The sequence below is a fragment of the Micromonas commoda genome, chromosome 16, assembly GCF_000090985.2.
Source record: "Micromonas commoda chromosome 16, complete sequence".
Taxonomy (NCBI): domain Eukaryota; kingdom Viridiplantae; phylum Chlorophyta; class Mamiellophyceae; order Mamiellales; family Mamiellaceae; genus Micromonas; species Micromonas commoda.
The window spans coordinates 482,572-499,084 of NC_013053.1; the positions used below are offsets into that span (position 1 = coordinate 482,572).

Below are 16,513 nucleotides of genomic sequence, written 5' to 3' on the forward strand. Positions count from 1 at the left end.
TTACGCGTCGTTTACCAAAACGGGCACCAGCCGATGTACGACTGGCACAGGTTCTCGTGGCTCGTCGCGCCGACGATCAACCGCTGGACCTGCGCCTCGATCCCGTCCGGCGTGGAGTTCTCCACGTCCTCGTGTTGCGACCGACCGCCCGGCCCCGGCGAGTGACCCGCGAGGTGCCCGCCGGGCGCGCCCGCGGCGGCGGAGGATGCGGATCCGTCCCGCCCCGTGAGTTTGTGCGACATCCGACGCATCACGCTCACCGCGCGGTCGTTGAGCACCTCGTTGGCGTCGACGTTGAGGCCCTCCACGGCGTCGAGCGCGGTGACCCTGTCGCGGCGCATCTCCGAGGCGGCGGCGTCGCGGACGACGGCGTACTCGTCCGGGGGTAAATGTCCGGGGGCGAAAATCGTCGGCGCGGGCGTCGTTAACCCTCCGTCCTCCTGGCCGGGCCCGCCGGACGTCGCCGACCCCGCGGACCGGCGCATCTTAGCCTCCGCCGCCGCCTGGTACGCCGCGGCGGTGGCCGCCTCCTCGAGCGCGCGCTGGTCCACCGCGTCGGACCCGTCCACCGACGGGGGGTACTCTGTCGCGAAAGGCGTTTGGTGATTGGCCGGATTTGTCGGTTGCCCACCGGGTTGCCCATCGACGATCCCTCCGACGCCCGATTCGGAACCCGCATTATTCAACGAACGCGCGTTCGATCCCTCCTCGCCCTCGGCGAGCGGCGGCATCGGGGGAGGCGTCGGCGCTCGCGCGTTTTGGCCTGGGCCGCCGGCTGTGCCGTCGTGTTGCCCTGAACCGTTAAGCCCCGACTCGCTCCCCGAGCCCGCCGCCGAGTGCCCGCTCCCCGACCCGTTCGGACCCGGAGTCTGCGTCGGCGTGGGCGCGCCCGACGAACCCCCTGTACCCGGTTTCTCCCCCACGTGCACCGCGCTCGCCGTCATCACCGCGCCCCCGGGCTGCGCGTTGGCCGTCTCGCCAGGCGCAGTCTGGTTCAGCAGACGCCAGTTGATGAGCGGGTCGTGCACGAACGCCTCGAGCATCGCCATGACGCTGTCTTTGTTGGACCGTAAGACGGACATGACGCCCTCGCACGTGCTACGAAAGTTGCCCTCGATGCCGCTCACCTCCATCGCGCGGACGAGCATCCTGGTGAGCCGAAACGGCACTCGCTCGGGGAACTTTTCCCTGTGCATCGAAGCCTCGAAGCAGTCGCCAAAGTCGATGTGCAAAATCTTGCCGCTGTACCGGTCCAACATGAGGTTGCTCGGGTGCCTGTCTCCCAAACCCAGGAGGTATCCCACCATGGACATCACCGCCAGCGAACGCGTGTACGTGGTTCGCCTGTCCAGCCACGTCTCGGAGGACCGGGACTTGAGCCACAGGACCCTCGCGAGGTCGTTACCCGGGGTGTTCTCGAGCGCGTGCTCGAACACCTCGACCTGTGTTTAGGGTTAGGTAGACGCGGGATTTAGGTTTAGGGTTAGGGTTAGGGTTGAGGTTAACCACGAGGCGGCGGGTCATCTCTCGTTCGCGTCGTCAGAGGGAAAAGTGTACGCGGGTTGAAGAAAAGAGACGGGGCAAAGCAAACGTGGGGGAAACGGATCCGACGGCGGGTGGCGGCGTGTCGCTCAGTCCCTTAGATGTTCTATCCGGCCTCACAGACGCCGCGCGGTAAGCAACGGCGGTTCAGCATGGTTGTGAGTAGATTTCATCACCGCGAACACGGCGCCGATAATCGAAGAGAGAGAGAGGGGAGCGACGGGAGGAAAAAAAAAAACGAGTCTTCGCGGAGACGAGATCGTTGACGACGCTCACCTTGTTGACCAGCGGCAGGTGGTCGTAATCCGGCGCCATCGCGAGCATCAGCCTGTGCTCCAGGTTGAGCGGAACCTTGTGCGCGTCCCTGTGCTCGCGAATGAGCGCGTGGAGGGTGTCGCAGTTGGGGACCCAGCCGATGAGGCCCGAGTTGGGCGACAGCGGTACCACCGCGTATCGCGCGATGCCGAGATCGCGCGTCGCCGTGCTCGGAGTGGAGTTTAGGAGCATGTTCACCAGCCCGAAGAGCTGCATGACGCGCTCGTCCTGTCGCAAGTCCTCGTGGCCCTTGAGCAGGTACCCGTAGTCCTTACCGTCGCTGCCGTGGATCTGCAGACGCCTGGGGCGCTGCTTGCTGGTGATGACGTGCATGGTGGGCGCGAAAGCGGCGATTGTCACGGAGCCGCCGGGAACGCCGGGCATGTAGTTTCCCGGGACGCACAGCTCCAGCTCCCTGGCGGCGAGCAACCGCGGGGAGACGTACTGCAGCTCCAGCGTCGTCAAGGTTGGGAGCTGCTTGTTGATCCGTTTGAAGACGTGGTAGTAAAGATCCCACGCCTGGTTGAGCTCCTCCTCGCGGCCGGTTTCTTTGTACTTTTGGCACCAGTCGTGCGCCTCGCTGAGCTCTCGGCCGTAGGCTTGCACGAAGGAAACCTCGTGCATCGTCTCCGCGCCCAAGCGCTCGATGATGTGGTGCAGCGGCGCCAGCACGCGGAGCATGCCGTCGACGTTTTGTTCGCCAAAGTACAGCTGCGACGCCTCCTCGAGCGCCTCGTGCCAAGCCTCGTGCCACAGAATTGCAACGCGTATCAGCTCCAGGGACACAACCTGCGCCTGCTCCACAAGGAGCGGCGAGTGCTGCCTCAGGTTATCCAGCACCACCATCGCGGCGGACCGTCTCGTGGCGCTCTGCGATTTGCACGCCACGAGCAGCGGATACAGCAGCGCCTGCGGGTGCTGCCTGCCCACGCGCACGAGCAGCTGGTGAATCAGCGATCGCACCGGCGACGAGTTGCTGTGAATCCTCGCGACAATCTGCGGGATCACCGCGAGCCACGTGTCGATGGAGACGTGACCGAAACCCTCCATGAGCGCCACCTCCACCTCGGGCGCCGCGCCGTGGTTAAACCACAGCGTCAGCAGCCTCAGGATGTCCTGGAGCGGGCCGCCCTTGCGCTTCTGTTGCCCGACGCCTCCGAGCGCGATGGACCGAAAAAAGCCGGAGATGGCCGGCGCGACGTGCCTGTTGGCCAGTGCCGGCGCGACCCTCTGGTAATGCTCCATCGCCGCCGCGTTGAACAGCGCCCAGTTGTGCCACGCCTTGGCCCAGCCGTGGCACGCGTCCGTGGCGGTCCTGAACGCCGTGAGGACGTCCGTCAACGTGGAGTCGTCCATGTCGTCGGCGATGGCCCAACGCCACTGGCCCAGCCGGAGAAACGACCTGGCGACGAATTTCGCGTCTGGTCGCGGGCCCGTGCCCATGTTGGCCGCGGCGCTCATAGCCCTGCGAGTGGCGGTTGGATTTCGCGAAAACGTCGGGGTAAGTCGGATCGTCGCCGGGGAAGATGTCGGGTTTTTAATGACGGGAAAGGAAAACGAGCAGGGGTCGTCGTCGTCGTCGTCGCTGTTCTCGCCAGCCGCGCTCGCGAGTCAGTGTAACTATGACAAAAGGTAAATCATCGAGCTTTTACGCGGAATCGCGTGGTCCAGCCTTTTGCGGGCGACCCGCGAGGGGACGCCCGGCCGGTCCGGCATGAATCAAGGTATTATGTTAACATCACCCTCAGCGGCGGCGAAGCCGGCGAGACACCGACGGGTGACGACGACGACGAAGACGAGAAAAAGAGGGCGAAGGAATCGAAAGAATCGCGGGGGATCGGTCGAGGGATACGTCTCCGGGGGTAAAATCACGCACCCGAGCTCCCCCACGAGGGATTGCAACCGCGCGAACGCGTCCCTCCTGTTCCCCAGCGACCACTGGTGCTTGACGTACGCGAGCATAACCTCCGGCCTGCCGCTTCCCGCGCCGTATCCCGGCTGCCCAGGCGCCCTGCTCGCGGGATCATACCCCAACAGCCGGAGCAACGTCCGCTGCGCCTGCCGCGTCCGCCCCGCCTTCCTGTTGAGGCTGGCGAACTTGAGCCACGTGCCCGTCTCCTCCGTGGCGGGGAGGACGAGCGATCGAACCGCGAGTAACGCCTGCCACACCTCCACCTTGCGCTGGACGCCGTAGATGCGATCGCGCCACATGCGTCGCATCGTCTCCCTTCGCGTCGCGACTCGGCCCGCGTCGACTCCCCTGCCGGGAATCGAACCCCCGACGACGGAATGACCCCCCCGCGCGTTACCAGCTGCGACGGAGGAGTCCAACACCCGCCCCAGCTCGGTGTACTCGATCACCTCCTCCAGCTCCGTGAGCTGCTGCACGCGGATCATGCCCCCTGTGGTAAACAAAAAAAACCACATCATTCTAATTGCCCATGCAGAAGGGATAAAAAATAAACGCACCGTAGCTTCTGTCGTACGATTCCGTCACCAAAGCGGCGAGCTCCGCGCCCAGCGCGTCCCTCGCCGACGCGATGTGCTCCCTCGCCTCGTCGACGTCCCCGCGGTGCACAGCGAGGATGGCTCGAAAGAAGTCAACGTCCGTGGCGAGCCCTATGGCTCCCCTGCCGGCTTCGTCGTCGACGTTCATCGCGTTTCGAGCCGAATCCCGCAACGCGACGGACGTCTCGTCGCCGAGGCCGATGATTCCTCGGGGTTGCGTGTCGTTGGAAAACCGCGCGTTCCCGACGCCGCCCAAGCCGTAGCCGCCGCCCTTTCCGCCGGACGACGGACCCGACGGTAACGACGCCGCCCTCGCGTCCGCCAGCGCCTCAGAGTACGTCTCCATCCGGGTCCTGTAGTACACAAAAAACCACGTCAGTCAAATTGCCCATACGAAAATGAAAATAAACGCACCAATCGCCGAGGTGCCACGCGGCTTGCGTCGCGAGCGGCGCCATCCTCCCTCGTAACACGGCGTCACCCCCCGCGCCAACCCCACCCGCGCCCGGCGCCCCGACCCCAGCGCTCAGCTCCCACTCCCTGGCGCACAGCGTCGCGAGTTGCTCCCACTCGGCGAGCGCGGCGAGGCAGCGCATCTGCCCGAGCGTGGCTTCCCTCCGAGCCTCGAGCGCCGCCTGCGCCGTTGCGCGGTTCATCACCATCGACGCCAGCGTGAGCTCGTTGAGTCCCCCGGGGTAAAGTCCGCCGCGCTTGTCGCCAAAGCTGGGCCCGCGGCTGGGAGGAGTGGGGCCGGAGTTGGGGTCCCTAGGGTTTAGACCCGGGGCGCCCGGAGGGGCTCCGGCGCTCCCTTGAGAGAGCCGCCTGAGGGTCTCGTCGCTCCCTTGCGAGAGCCGCCTGAGGGTATCGTCGCCCAATGATAATAAGGGGTTTCCCGCTCGGTCCACTCCCGCGTCCCTCAGCGTCGCCTCCGCCGCGTCGGCTTTCCGCGCGTGCGCCTCGAGCGCCTCGTCCCACCGCCCGAGCTTCTCGTACCACCCCTCCTTTATGTCCAGCCTCAGGTGCGCCTGCGCGTACACCAACACCCCCATCGCCGCCTCCGGGAGCTGGAGCTGGTTGTTGATCGCGATGATCGCCTCGACGCATCCGGCGGGGTTGGAGACGAATTCAGTCTCCTTGTAGTGCAACGCCTTGGCGTACGCCCTGCACCGCTCGGCGATCATGCCCAACGTGCGAATATCCACGGGCAGCGGTTTCTCGTCGTGCTCGCAAAACTCCGCGAGGTTTAAGAGCGTGGTGACAATCTCCGGGGGAATCGTCGGCGAGCCAAAGGCAGCCTCGAGCGATCGAACGAGCTGGTCCCTGTGCACCGCGGACAACTCGCTCCAGCACGACACGAAAGACGCGCAGAACAAGTCCCTCGCGAGGTGCGGCTGGACCATCGCGAGGTCGATGCACGCCCTCAGCGCGGGGCTCGGCGATTGCTTCAGCAGCTCCACGGAGAGGTGGCGCATCCACTCGAGCCAGTCCTCCTTCGTCGACCGCTGCGACGACTCCCACGCCCTGCGAAGCGCCGACTCGTCCACGACCAAACCCGCGGCGGGGTCGGCGAGGGAGAGGTGACGGAGCGAGTACCCGCCGTGGAGGGAGTTACCGCGGATGTCCACGTCGCTTTTGGAGTCCCTCGAATGGCGTCTGCGGCCGCCGCGGGTAGATTCGCCCGGGTCATCCATGGAAGGGGAGTCGCCGGTTTGAGAGGCGAACGCGGACGATCGGTCGCCCCCGCCGGACGTCGTCGCATTTGGGGTCAGTCCCAAACGATTGGTCCCCCCGCTAGCTGTGTTGACGCTGTTTTTGGCACCCCCCGCGACGCGCTCCGCCTCGAGCCTCTCCACGATTCTCTCAAAGACGGGATCGCGCATCGACCGCTTCTTCACCGTTCGCCGGACCAGCGGCAGGAAGAGGAGGAAATCCTGGCCCAGCGAGTTGGCCAGCGACGTCAGGGCGACGAGCGCGTCGCGCCTGAGCTCCTTCACCGGGCCGTCGAGGACCCTGACCAACGGGTGGACAACCGCCGACGCGTGATCGGCGAGTTGCATGCGGGGCAGCAAGACGGTGAGCGATCGGAGCACCTGAGCGCGAATGGCGGTGGGCACCGGCGCGACGCCCGGCCGAAACAGTCGAACCAGCGCGGGGAGCATGAGGTGCAGGTGCTCGTCCACCGCGCTTCCGAAAGCCTCGAGGGCGTGAAGCACGGAGGGAACTGCGCTGAAATTGCCGCTCCGTTCCGCGGCGGCCAGGACGGCGATCATCCTCGGCAGGAGATCGGGAAGGTGCCTCCTGAACTCGTCGTGCAGCGCGGTGGCGAGTTCCTCGCACAACCGAAGCATCTGCCGCAGCAGCTGGTTGGGACCCCAGAACGAGTGTATGATGTGCAGTATGTCGTCGAGGTACCGGCGAACGTGGCCGCGGATGATGGCGACGAGCGCGGTGAGCTGCGCGAGCATAAACTCCCGTAAACCGTCCTCGCACGTGTTCATCACGTTGATCACCACGGGCATCACCGCGGGAAGGTACTGCACGCAGTTGAGCCCCAGCGCCTTGAAGATGTACATGATCGACCTCACCACCATGTGATGGTGCGACGCCATCGACGGGTCCCTCAGCACCCTCAGCAGCGCGTTGAGCGCGACGGTGGGGTAAAAGTTATCCGACGCCGTCGTCAAGTTCGTCGAAGGCAGCGGGTCGTCGCCGTCCAGACCCGGAAACCCGCCCCCGACGGAGGCTCCCGTCTTGTCGATAGCCTTGGACTGCAGCTCCTCCGGCTTTTTCGTCTCCCCCGCTCGCCCGACGCCGCGAACCCCCTCCATGGACAGCAAACCCTGGCCGTGGATCCGTTCCTCGTTTTCCCTGTGCGCGTGGGGGTCGAGGGCTCCCAGCACGCCAAGCGTTCGCAGAAGCTCCGCTCGAACCGGACCCGTCTCCTCCGCCAGCACTCGAAGCATCAAGGACAACAACCCGGGGTGCTCGTTGAACGGGCGTATGACAAAGCCGGTGCTCTCGATGAGCTGGCCCATGGTCACGATGGCGACGTCCCTGGTGCTGCCCACGCGCACGCCGTCGATGATGAGCACGAGCAGCTGCGGAATGAACGAGGCGACGCCCTCGCCGCCAACCTGCGCGAGCTCGCCGATCGTCCCGAGTACCGCAGCCTTCTCGCGGACGCCGACGATGTGCGCGGGGGCCCGGCTTTGAGGGTTTGCTGACGCGTCGATCGCGGATTGGTTGGCGCCGAGGGCGAGCGCGGTCGATTGGCCGGTTCGATTGGCCTCCTGGTGCTCGGATTTGCCGGCGGCGTTCGAAGTCGTCGGCTGATTCGAGGCGTCCGATTGGCCGTCGCCGTCGACGCGAGCGAGCTCGACGATTTTGCCGGACTGATGCACCGTCTCGCCGTTCCTCGGACCGGAAACACCCGCCGATGAACCGTCCCCGGGGTTGGCCGTACCCCGGGTCGACGCCGACCCTTTTCCATCCTCCGGCCTCCGAAGCTTGTTCATCAGCACGCGGAGTATGGGGGAGATGTAGGGCGTGACCAACCTCTCGCACGACCTCACCAACGCCGCCATGTTCCGCGCCCCTTCCTCCCTCATGTGCGACTCGGTGGAGTGCTCCAGCTCGGCGAGGAGCTGCAGCAGGTGTCGGCGCAAAGCGGGCAACGCGTACGCGGGATTTCGTGGAGCCAAACGACCGACGAGCCGAATCGCGATGAGCCTAACCTCCGGATTTTCGTCGTTCAGCGTGACAAAGAGCGCGCGCAGCGCGTCCGCTTGGCCCAAGTGCGAGTCCGTGGACGGGCACGGCCGGCAAAACGACGCGAGCACCGCTTTACGCACCCCCGCGTCGAGGTCCGAGACGGCGACGGCGAGAAGCCTCGACATGATGAACTCCTCCGTGCCGGCGGACCAGCCGTGGGCGGCGGCGCCCGAGTGCGACGTTCCGAACGAAGCGTCAGACCCGTGCGGCGCGTGGTAGTGTTGCGTCGCGACTCCTCCGACCCCGTCGTTCCCATTCCCGGCTTGCTTCTGCGCCAACCGGTCGGACCGAACTTCGAGCAGCCTGCAGCAGGTGAGCGCCGCCTCGCGCCTCGTCGCCGGGTCGTCGTCGTCGAGATACTCCACCACGTTCCTTCGCACGAAACCGAGCAACACGGACGCGCCAAAGGGAAACGTTCCCAGCGTTCGCAGCGCCAGCTGCACGCGAGCCCGGTGCGCCTTTCGCCGCGTCGCGTCGACCGCCTTATCCTTCGATCCGCCCACCGAGACGCCGAAGATCTGCTTCATCGGAGACGCCAAGGCGGGCCTGGGTTGGGTCTGCGCCGGCGATTGCGATTGGCCGATCAAACCCTGCACTCCGGCGGGCGAACCCGGCGGCGCCCCGTTGAACCCGCCAGCGGACGCGCCCGCGTTGAACCCACCCCCGGGCGACGCGGACCCCGCAACCGGCTGCGTCTCGCCAAAAGGGGCCCCGTTATTTCCATGCGGACCGTTATTTCCGACGCGTGACCCCACTCGCTTGGGCGTCCCCGGCGCGGACGCCGGCGTGGCGTACCCGGATCCCGCCGGGGACCCGCCGGCGCCGGGTTCCGACCCAAACCCTAAACCCTGGAAGACGACGGAGCCCTGCCTCGAGTGAGTCGCACTCGTCGACGCGTTACCGCCGGCTCCTAGGGTCCCGCCGTGCTGCGACCCGCCGTGCTGAGACCCGCCGAGGGAGGCCCCGAAGACGCCGGAGAAGGCCTTCTTGAGCTTGGAACCCACGGAGCCGCCTCTGTCGTTCGCCCCCGAGGCGCCCGTCGCGTCGCCCGTCCCGTTATTTCCGTACGGACCGTTACTTATACCGGCCGCCGTCAGTCGACCCGTCAACGCCGAGTTCGGCGTCGACACCGTCTCCGGCGAGAGCACCGAGGAGATGACCTCGATGAGCTTACGCTGAATCGCCGGGGTGAGCGCGGGTAACGCGTTGGACACGCCCTCCAGCGCGTCCACCAGCGGGGCGCTGAGCCCGCCGGCGAACATGGCGGGCAGCAGGGTTCGAACGTGGGGTTCCCAAGCCACGTCCATCGACCTCGCGAGCGCCCCCGCGCACAGCAAAGCCTCCGCGTGACCGGGGTCCACCCTGACGGCGCCCTCCGCGCCTCCGGCGTTAGATCCCTTACGCCCGCGGCTGTTTTTCTGCGCGTGCTGCACGCACGTCTCCTGAATCACCGAGGCAATCTCGGGGAGGTACCGCTCGAAGGCCCGAGCCGCTCGGCCGCGGACGTTTGGCGGTTTCCCCGGATCGCTCATCCCCCCCGACGATCTCGCGCGGGGCAACGAGTGGAGGTTATTACCGGTGCTTCCGGATGAGGACATTCCAGCCGCTTGCCGCGCGAGGTACCCGACGCCTCCGGGCGACAAGTTTCCAGACAAGTTTCCAGACAAGTTTCCAGACTCGCGGGATCCGAGCACCCTCGCCCCCTCGCTTACGTCGTCGGCGATGTGAACGGAACCTCCGTGGGTCGAACCTCCTTCGTCGATCGATCCGGAAATTTCGGAAGCTTTGGCGTCGGACGCGTCGTCGCTCGCGAGCGCCGCCGCGAGGTCCCCGACAGCCATGAAACCCGCGTCGCGCATGTCGGGCGATCGAATCGTCGCCAGCAACAGAGCCGCGGACGCGGAGAGGTACGATTCGGCGAACCTCGCGGGCGAGAACGCCGCCAGCCGCGGGACGAGCTCCACCACGCTCCGTCGCACGATCCTCTCCTTGCTCTCGTGTAAACGAAGCACCGTCTCGGCGACTTCCTTGTACCGCGACAGCATAAATTCGCCGGTGTGCCGCAGCATCTCGCCGAACGCCAACAGGGACCCGTGCGTCCGCTCCACCGACGGCGCGCCGAAACCCGATCCTCCTCCGCGATCTCCGCCGCCCCCGGGTTTACCCGCCCCGAGTAAACCCCCCTGGGTCTCCTCGTACAGTCGGTAATACCACTGCACCCTGTACCGAGTCTCTCGCTTCTCGATCACCACCAGACACTCCCGAAGCGCCCTCACCGCCGCCTCGCGTATCGCCAGCGATTGGTCCCTCAGCGCGGGCCAGATGGCGTCTATGAACGCGGGGACGTGGACGTTGAACACCGTCGGCGCGTTCCTCGCGAGCTCACGGAGGATCAACACCGCGGCGTATCGACGAGCCTGTAAACAAAAAAAACCACGTCAGTCAGTCATTCTAATTGCCCACACGAAAATGAATGAAAATAAACTCACCTCCACCCTCTCGGGGTCGCGAAGCCACGCGATGGAGCGCTTCACCTCCATGTCGACGATGTCCGCGGTCAACGCGCCGCCCACGGAGACGAGGTGGCCGAGCGCCCTGGACGCCGCCTCGGCGAGCGCGGGTTCGCACGTCGGGGTGATGACGTCCCGAAGGTAGGTGGCGAACCGGTTAATCTTACCGACGTTTTCGCCGAGTTTGGCGTCGGTGAGCTGATCGATGGCGTACACGCCCCCGAGCCTGTACCGCAGGTCGGGGGAGTTTATCAGACGAAGGATCCGTCGGTACAGGTCCCTCATGTACCGCGCGAATAACTCTTGGGGCTTGTTTCGAGCCTCCGCCTCGACGTGCTCGCGAAGGGACAAGCCGACGGCGCCGCCAGCCCTGCGCGACGAGCCGTCGAATCCGTCGATTCCCATCGCGTGGGCGCCGCCGTGGGTGCCGAGGGTGCCGCCGATGCCAGCTGTGCCGCCGTGAACGCCGCCGGCGCCCGCACGAAGCTGGCTCGCGGCGCGAAACCCGCTCGAGACGCCGTGGATCCCCCCCACGCCCATCCCGGACGATTTGTACAGACCCGCGTTGTATTGACCCGCGAACGATGCGCTAAACGCCGCGTCGAGGTCGTGCGCGGAGTGGTGCCTGTGATGGTGCAACAGGTGGTGGTTCGCGGCGCCCGGCGCCTCCTCGTCCGACGACGCCGACTCGACGTCGTCTGCATCGCCGGCGCCTCCTCGGCCCGCCACGGCTTTGCGCACAGCTGTGGACCACCCGGCGCGATCCCACGGGTTGGCCGGGAGGCCGCCGCGGGCTCTGCCTGCCCGGGCGCGCGCGCCTCGGGGTTGACCCGCGTGGCACAGCTCGGTGAGGAGCTTGTCGAGCGTGTCCATGGCGTCCGCGTCGCCGCCGCCCTTTCCCTCGCCGCCGTGGCGCGACGAGTGCGACGACGAGTGACCTCCCCGTTCGCGGTTTCCGCGCGATGACGACGCGTCGGCGGCGTCGCGCGCGCGGCCCGTGCCGCCCGCCGCGCCGCCGCGCGCGGTGGATCCGAGCTTGGCGCCCGCATCGCCCGCGCCGCGTGACATCATCCACCGAGGGTTCGTCCCACGAGCCGCCCGCCCGGTCACTTTCCCACCCCCAAGGGTTAACACCAAAATCCGCCCCCGCCGAGGTTTTTAGCGTTTATCGCGCCCCTTCCCGTGATGCGTCCCTTCCCGCGGGGTCGCGAGAGGATCGGTCCCGATCGCGCGCGCCGCCGACCGTTCTCTCGCAGTCGCCGGAGAGACGTGGCGCACCGCCGCGATGTCGAGGGGCGCTAGTCGCCTCCTCGCTGCGTCCGCTCCGGTTTGCCCTACGATGATTCCCGTGGAATGTTAAAAAGTCACTCACGTGTGCCTCTGTCGTGAACCGCCAGTCACGAGTTTAGGGTTCGCGACCTTTTGCGCGCGGAGACAGTCACGCGACAAACGACAAATAAGAATTAGGAAAACATCGCGCGACGACGTGACACGATACAATGGCATCTTCACAAAACAATTTGCCGTTAAAAATGTCACCCTCACGTCTCGCCCTCGACCTCCTCCCGCCTTCTCCACGTCCACGTCGCCTTGAGCCACCCGGCGGGCGTGTCCTCCACCGACGTGAACCCCATCTCCCCCGTTGACGACCCGAACACCTGCTCCGTGGGCTCCGGCAGGCCCTTGACGTCGCACGCGACGGTGTACATCACGTATCTCGACCTCAGGCCCGGGTACGAAAGCGAATCGCGATCCATCATAGTCTCCTTGACCGAACTTTCGTCGACTCGCATCGAGAACGTCCGCGCGTCGATGGCGCTGCCGAGCTCCTCGTTCACCGCCCGCGCGCACGCGACGCGCCAGTCCTCGTTCCCCAAGAGTTTCTCCGACAGCGGCGTCCGTCTCGTCCGTACGCGACCCGATTCCCACTCCTGCCTCGCCTCGATGAGCACCATGCCCGGGCGCGCGTCCTCGTCCGTGACGAGCAGACGGAGCACGCGGACGTCCCGTCGCGGCGCGGACGTTTGCGGGTCGAGCACCAGCGTCGTCTCGCCGCGTTCGATCTCGACGGCGAGGTCGACGAGGGACTTGGCGCCGTCTTCGCCGAAGGCGTCGGCGTCGACGCCGTTGGCGGTGAGCCACGCGCTCAGCGACGCGACGTCGTCGGCGGTGCCCGTCCAGCGGGTTTCGCGACGGTCCGGTGGGGAGCTTCCCGGGTCACGCGGTCCCGCCGCGTGCGCCGACATCGTTCGCGCTCGCGCCCTCGATCGATCCGAGACGCGCGTCGGCGTGGACGAATGCGAATGTGCCGAAGCTACGCGATGATTACCCCCGGCCCCGGCGTCTCGCGCGCCGCGCGGCGCCCGTCTGCCCAGCGTGGCTCTCGCGCTGACCGTGGAGAACGCGATCGCGCGTCGCGATAGCGCGACCCACATCCCCCGAGGCCGGGACGCCCCCCGGTTGTGACGCGGACGATGTACCGGGGCGGTTGGATTGTTCCCCACGTCACGCAGTTGTTGCCAACTCACGCCGACTCTGTGCAGCTGTGAGACGACTGCTGTCCGGCCGAGTGGGAACTTCCGAAGCGGGGCGATAACTTATTACCAGCGTTTGCAGTTTGGAGCTTCCACGAACGAAAAAAGACCAGGCCTTCGACGAGTTATTCCGGACGTCGACCGGCCGTCGAAGTAGTACGTTTATGAGCCCAGAAATCAGTCAAAGGACATCTTCTTCACAAGACTCCGGTCAACAATGAAATCCATCCCATGCGATGCATGGGATACAGCCGCTTAGTCTGGGACTCACAGCCCAGCAAGTGGTCTTCATGGTGTAGTTGGTTATCACGTCAGTCTAACACACTGAAGGTCCTCGGTTCGAACCCGGGTGAAGACATTCTCTTTTGCTTTTTCCGGAAGGCGCTTCGGGCCAATCGGACGACGCGCGCGACGTCTGCGCACGTTCCCGCGACTTCTCGCATCGATCGGGAGGGCGTGGAGGCGTCGGCGCGCTCGCTTCGACGCCCCAATCGCTGCGATTTTTGCCCATCTGCTTTTTCAGTGTCCCTGGTTTTTTGTCAGGCGTGGCCTTCAAGATTTATTCCCATTTTTGAACGAGAAACAGTTGGTGCAGCGCCGCGGGTCCCGCGTCCCCGTCCCCACGAAATGAGCGACCAGGGCCAGAGCGCCTTGGAGAGCGCCCTCATAGGGTGCTTCGGCGGCCTCTTCGCCACCTTCTGCGTCTACCCGCTGGACCTCGCAAAGTCCAAGGTGTCCGCGCACATCAGGCGCAAGGACGATAAGGGGCCCAAGGTGACCTCGATCGAGGTCCTCAAGAAGATCCTCGCGGAGAAAGGAGCCGCGGGGCTTTACGAGGGCATGGGCGGCAGAGCGCTGCAGTGCTTCGTCGAGGACTTCGTATTCTTCTGGTGCGTTCACCGTCGCTCGCCGACCGCCCGACAGATCGCCCCTCCGTTCTCTGGGCGAGATTTAAAAAAAATAACCAACTCGCGGTGAAACCCAAACTGACGATCCGCGCTTCCGCAGGTGGTACTCCTCCCTCAAGACGTACGCGCAGAACCGCGTGACGCGCAAGGAGGGACGCGCTCGCCCGCTGACCATCACGGAGGGCATGGTCACCGGCGCCATCGCCGGCGTCATCAACAACGCGTGCACCATCCCGTTCGACGTCGTCGCGACCAATCACCAAATCTCCGGCCTCGACCGTAACAAGAAGAACGGGGGGGGCAAGGGTAACGCGGGTAACAAGAAGGAGTCCACGATCCAGGGCCTCGTGGCCACCGCGAGGGAGGTGTACGCCAAGGGCGGCGCGCCCGCGTTCTGGGCGGGACTCGGACCGTCCTGTTTGCTCGTCGTGAACCCCGCCATCAACTTCGCCGCCTTCGACAGGCTGAAGCTGCTGTACAACCGGGGCTTCAAGGGCGGGAAGGGCAGGAAGCTCACCGCGAACGAGGCGGCGAACATGAGCCTCGGGCCCCTCGAGGCGTTCTTCATCGGCGCCGCGTCCAAGGCGATCGCCACGTCGATAACCTTTCCCCTCATCCGCGCCAAGGTGCTCATGATGTCGGCCGATAAAGAAAACAACGCGAAGAAGGGCAACAAGAAGGACGACGGTCGCAAGTCCCCGGGCAGGACCGATCGTCGCGGTCGATCGCCCTCGCCGGGCAAGGACCTCCCATCATCCAAACCCGACTCGGAGTTGCATCGGCGAATAGGCGCGCTCACGGAGAAGGTGAGAGCTCGCCTGGAGTTCGTCGAAGTGCTCAACGACGCCATCAAAGCCGAGGGAATCGGCGGGTTGTACAAGGGCCTGGGGGTGCAGCTGAGCAGGAGCGCGGTCGCGGCGGCGATCATGTTCATGACGCGCGAGCAGCTAGACGCGCTCACCGCGGGTACGCTCCGTCGTATCAAGCAGTCCGTCAAGGCGTGAGTGAGTGGGGGAGTGTTGTATCAGCCGCGCAGCATGTGTAATAAGGAGATTCAGGAGAAACCGTTTGGATTTCATGCGAGGTCTATCCACCGCAGGTGACGAAGGTGCCGACACACGTGATGGCCTCGGCCGCGCTCGCCTCCGCGGCTCACGCCGCGGTGCGACCCCGCGTCGCGTCCAGGTGCGACAGACCCCTCTCTCCCTCCCCTCTCGCGCCTCCTCCTCCCGCGCGCGCCGCCGACTCCCCGAGACGCGTCCGCGTCGACGTGTCCCACCACGAGATCTCGCGGCTCACCTCCCGCGCACCTCTTCGCCACACCCCTCACGGCAGGAGCGGTCGCGCCCTGTCCCGCGCCTCGGTCCGCGCGCGCGCTGGCTCGCCCACCGCGTCCATCTCCACGTCCCCGCTCAGCGATACCCCCGCGGACGCCCCGTCCGACCCCCTCGCGGCGCTCCAGGGCGCGCTCGTCCATCACGCCCCGACCGGCGACCTCGTCGACCTCGGCGAGAAACTCGCGCTCGACGCGTCCCGAGGTGAGACCACCGTCGTGGCGTTCATGCGCTCGTTCGGGTGATTCTTCTGCTGGGAGCTGGCGATACAGCTCCGGCGGGACGTTAAACCGGCGCTGGACGCGCGAGGCGTGAACCTCGTGGCGGTGTCCATCGGCACACCGGAGAGGGCCAAAGAGTTCGTGAAAGAGACTGGGTTTCCAATTGACAATTTGTACGCAGACCCGGACGCCCTGTGTTACGACCGGTTGAAGCTCAACAAGAGCCTAAAAAACTTCAGCCAGAAGAGCACGCCGGAGGCGTTGGCGGCGCGGTGGTCCAAGGACGGCGCTAAGGACCTGTTCGACGTGTTAAAGCGGTGGAAGCCGTGGATACCGCCCAAGCCCGAGCAGGGATTCCAGCAGGGCGGCACCTTCGTGTTCGTTGGGGACGAGTGCGCGTACCGGTTCTACGATCCGAGCACGGGGGTGAACGCGCCGTTCGACGATTGGCTCATCGCCGCGGGGTGCGAGCCGTTGGGCGTCAACCAGCCGGCGCCGGTGCCGAGGGAGCTGCGAGACGGAGGGGGCAAAGAGGCGGGGCGGTGACGAGCCAAATCGTTACTTCTCAATTTTTTTTTTGTTCACACAACCCGCGCCAGCTGTGCGCGCGATCGGCGCCGACCGGTGGAACTGTGACGCCTCCGCGCGAAAGCATCCCCCGTGGATGCGAGCGGGGGCCGATGACGCACCACACGCGAGTTCATTCACCGGGCGGCGACGACCGCGCGCACAGCTGGCGCAAAGACGTAGGCGAGACTTGTTAAACAACTGGATTTGATACTGAAAACAAGGGCGACGGTGAGACTAAATGCTCAGCGCGTCTCTCAATGCGCCCCGGACGCCGCCTTCTGCTGCGACACGCGCATCATG

At 65.8% G+C, this 16,513-nt stretch overlaps 4 protein-coding genes across 4 annotated transcripts; 2 read left to right on the forward strand and 2 right to left on the reverse strand.

Annotated features, from left to right (window-relative positions):
* Positions 1-11: 11 nt before the first annotated feature.
* Positions 12-11,051, reverse strand: TOR (target of rapamycin kinase; the record flags this gene model as incomplete). Its single annotated transcript, XM_002506857.1, has 15 exons — positions 12-302; positions 660-869; positions 948-1,442; positions 1,819-3,259; positions 3,734-4,117; positions 4,190-4,259; positions 4,327-4,549; positions 4,776-5,000; positions 5,271-6,006; positions 6,088-7,572; positions 7,840-8,270; positions 8,370-8,657; positions 9,267-9,517; positions 9,872-10,553; positions 10,632-11,051. 15 exons carry the CDS (start codon positions 11,049-11,051, stop codon positions 12-14), a joined length of 7,632 nt encoding a protein of 2,543 aa, XP_002506903.1.
* A 1,136-nt stretch (positions 11,052-12,187) lies between these two features.
* MICPUN_64884 (predicted protein) lies at positions 12,188-12,892 on the reverse strand (the record flags this gene model as incomplete). Its single annotated transcript, XM_002506858.1, has 1 exon — positions 12,188-12,892. The coding sequence occupies one exon, from the start codon at positions 12,890-12,892 to the stop codon at positions 12,188-12,190; it is 705 nt and encodes a 234-aa protein (XP_002506904.1).
* A 915-nt stretch (positions 12,893-13,807) lies between these two features.
* On the forward strand, positions 13,808-15,092 carry MICPUN_64885 (mitochondrial carrier family; the record flags this gene model as incomplete). Its single annotated transcript, XM_002506709.1, has 2 exons — positions 13,808-14,070; positions 14,189-15,092. 2 exons carry the CDS (start codon positions 13,808-13,810, stop codon positions 15,090-15,092), a joined length of 1,167 nt encoding a protein of 388 aa, XP_002506755.1.
* Positions 15,093-15,211: 119 nt separating this feature from the next.
* MICPUN_64886 (predicted protein) lies at positions 15,212-16,189 on the forward strand (the record flags this gene model as incomplete). The annotated part of the gene is made up of 2 exons (XM_002506710.1): positions 15,212-15,640; positions 15,683-16,189. The coding sequence occupies 2 exons, from the start codon at positions 15,212-15,214 to the stop codon at positions 16,187-16,189; spliced, it is 936 nt and encodes a 311-aa protein (XP_002506756.1).
* Positions 16,190-16,513: the final 324 nt, after the last annotated feature.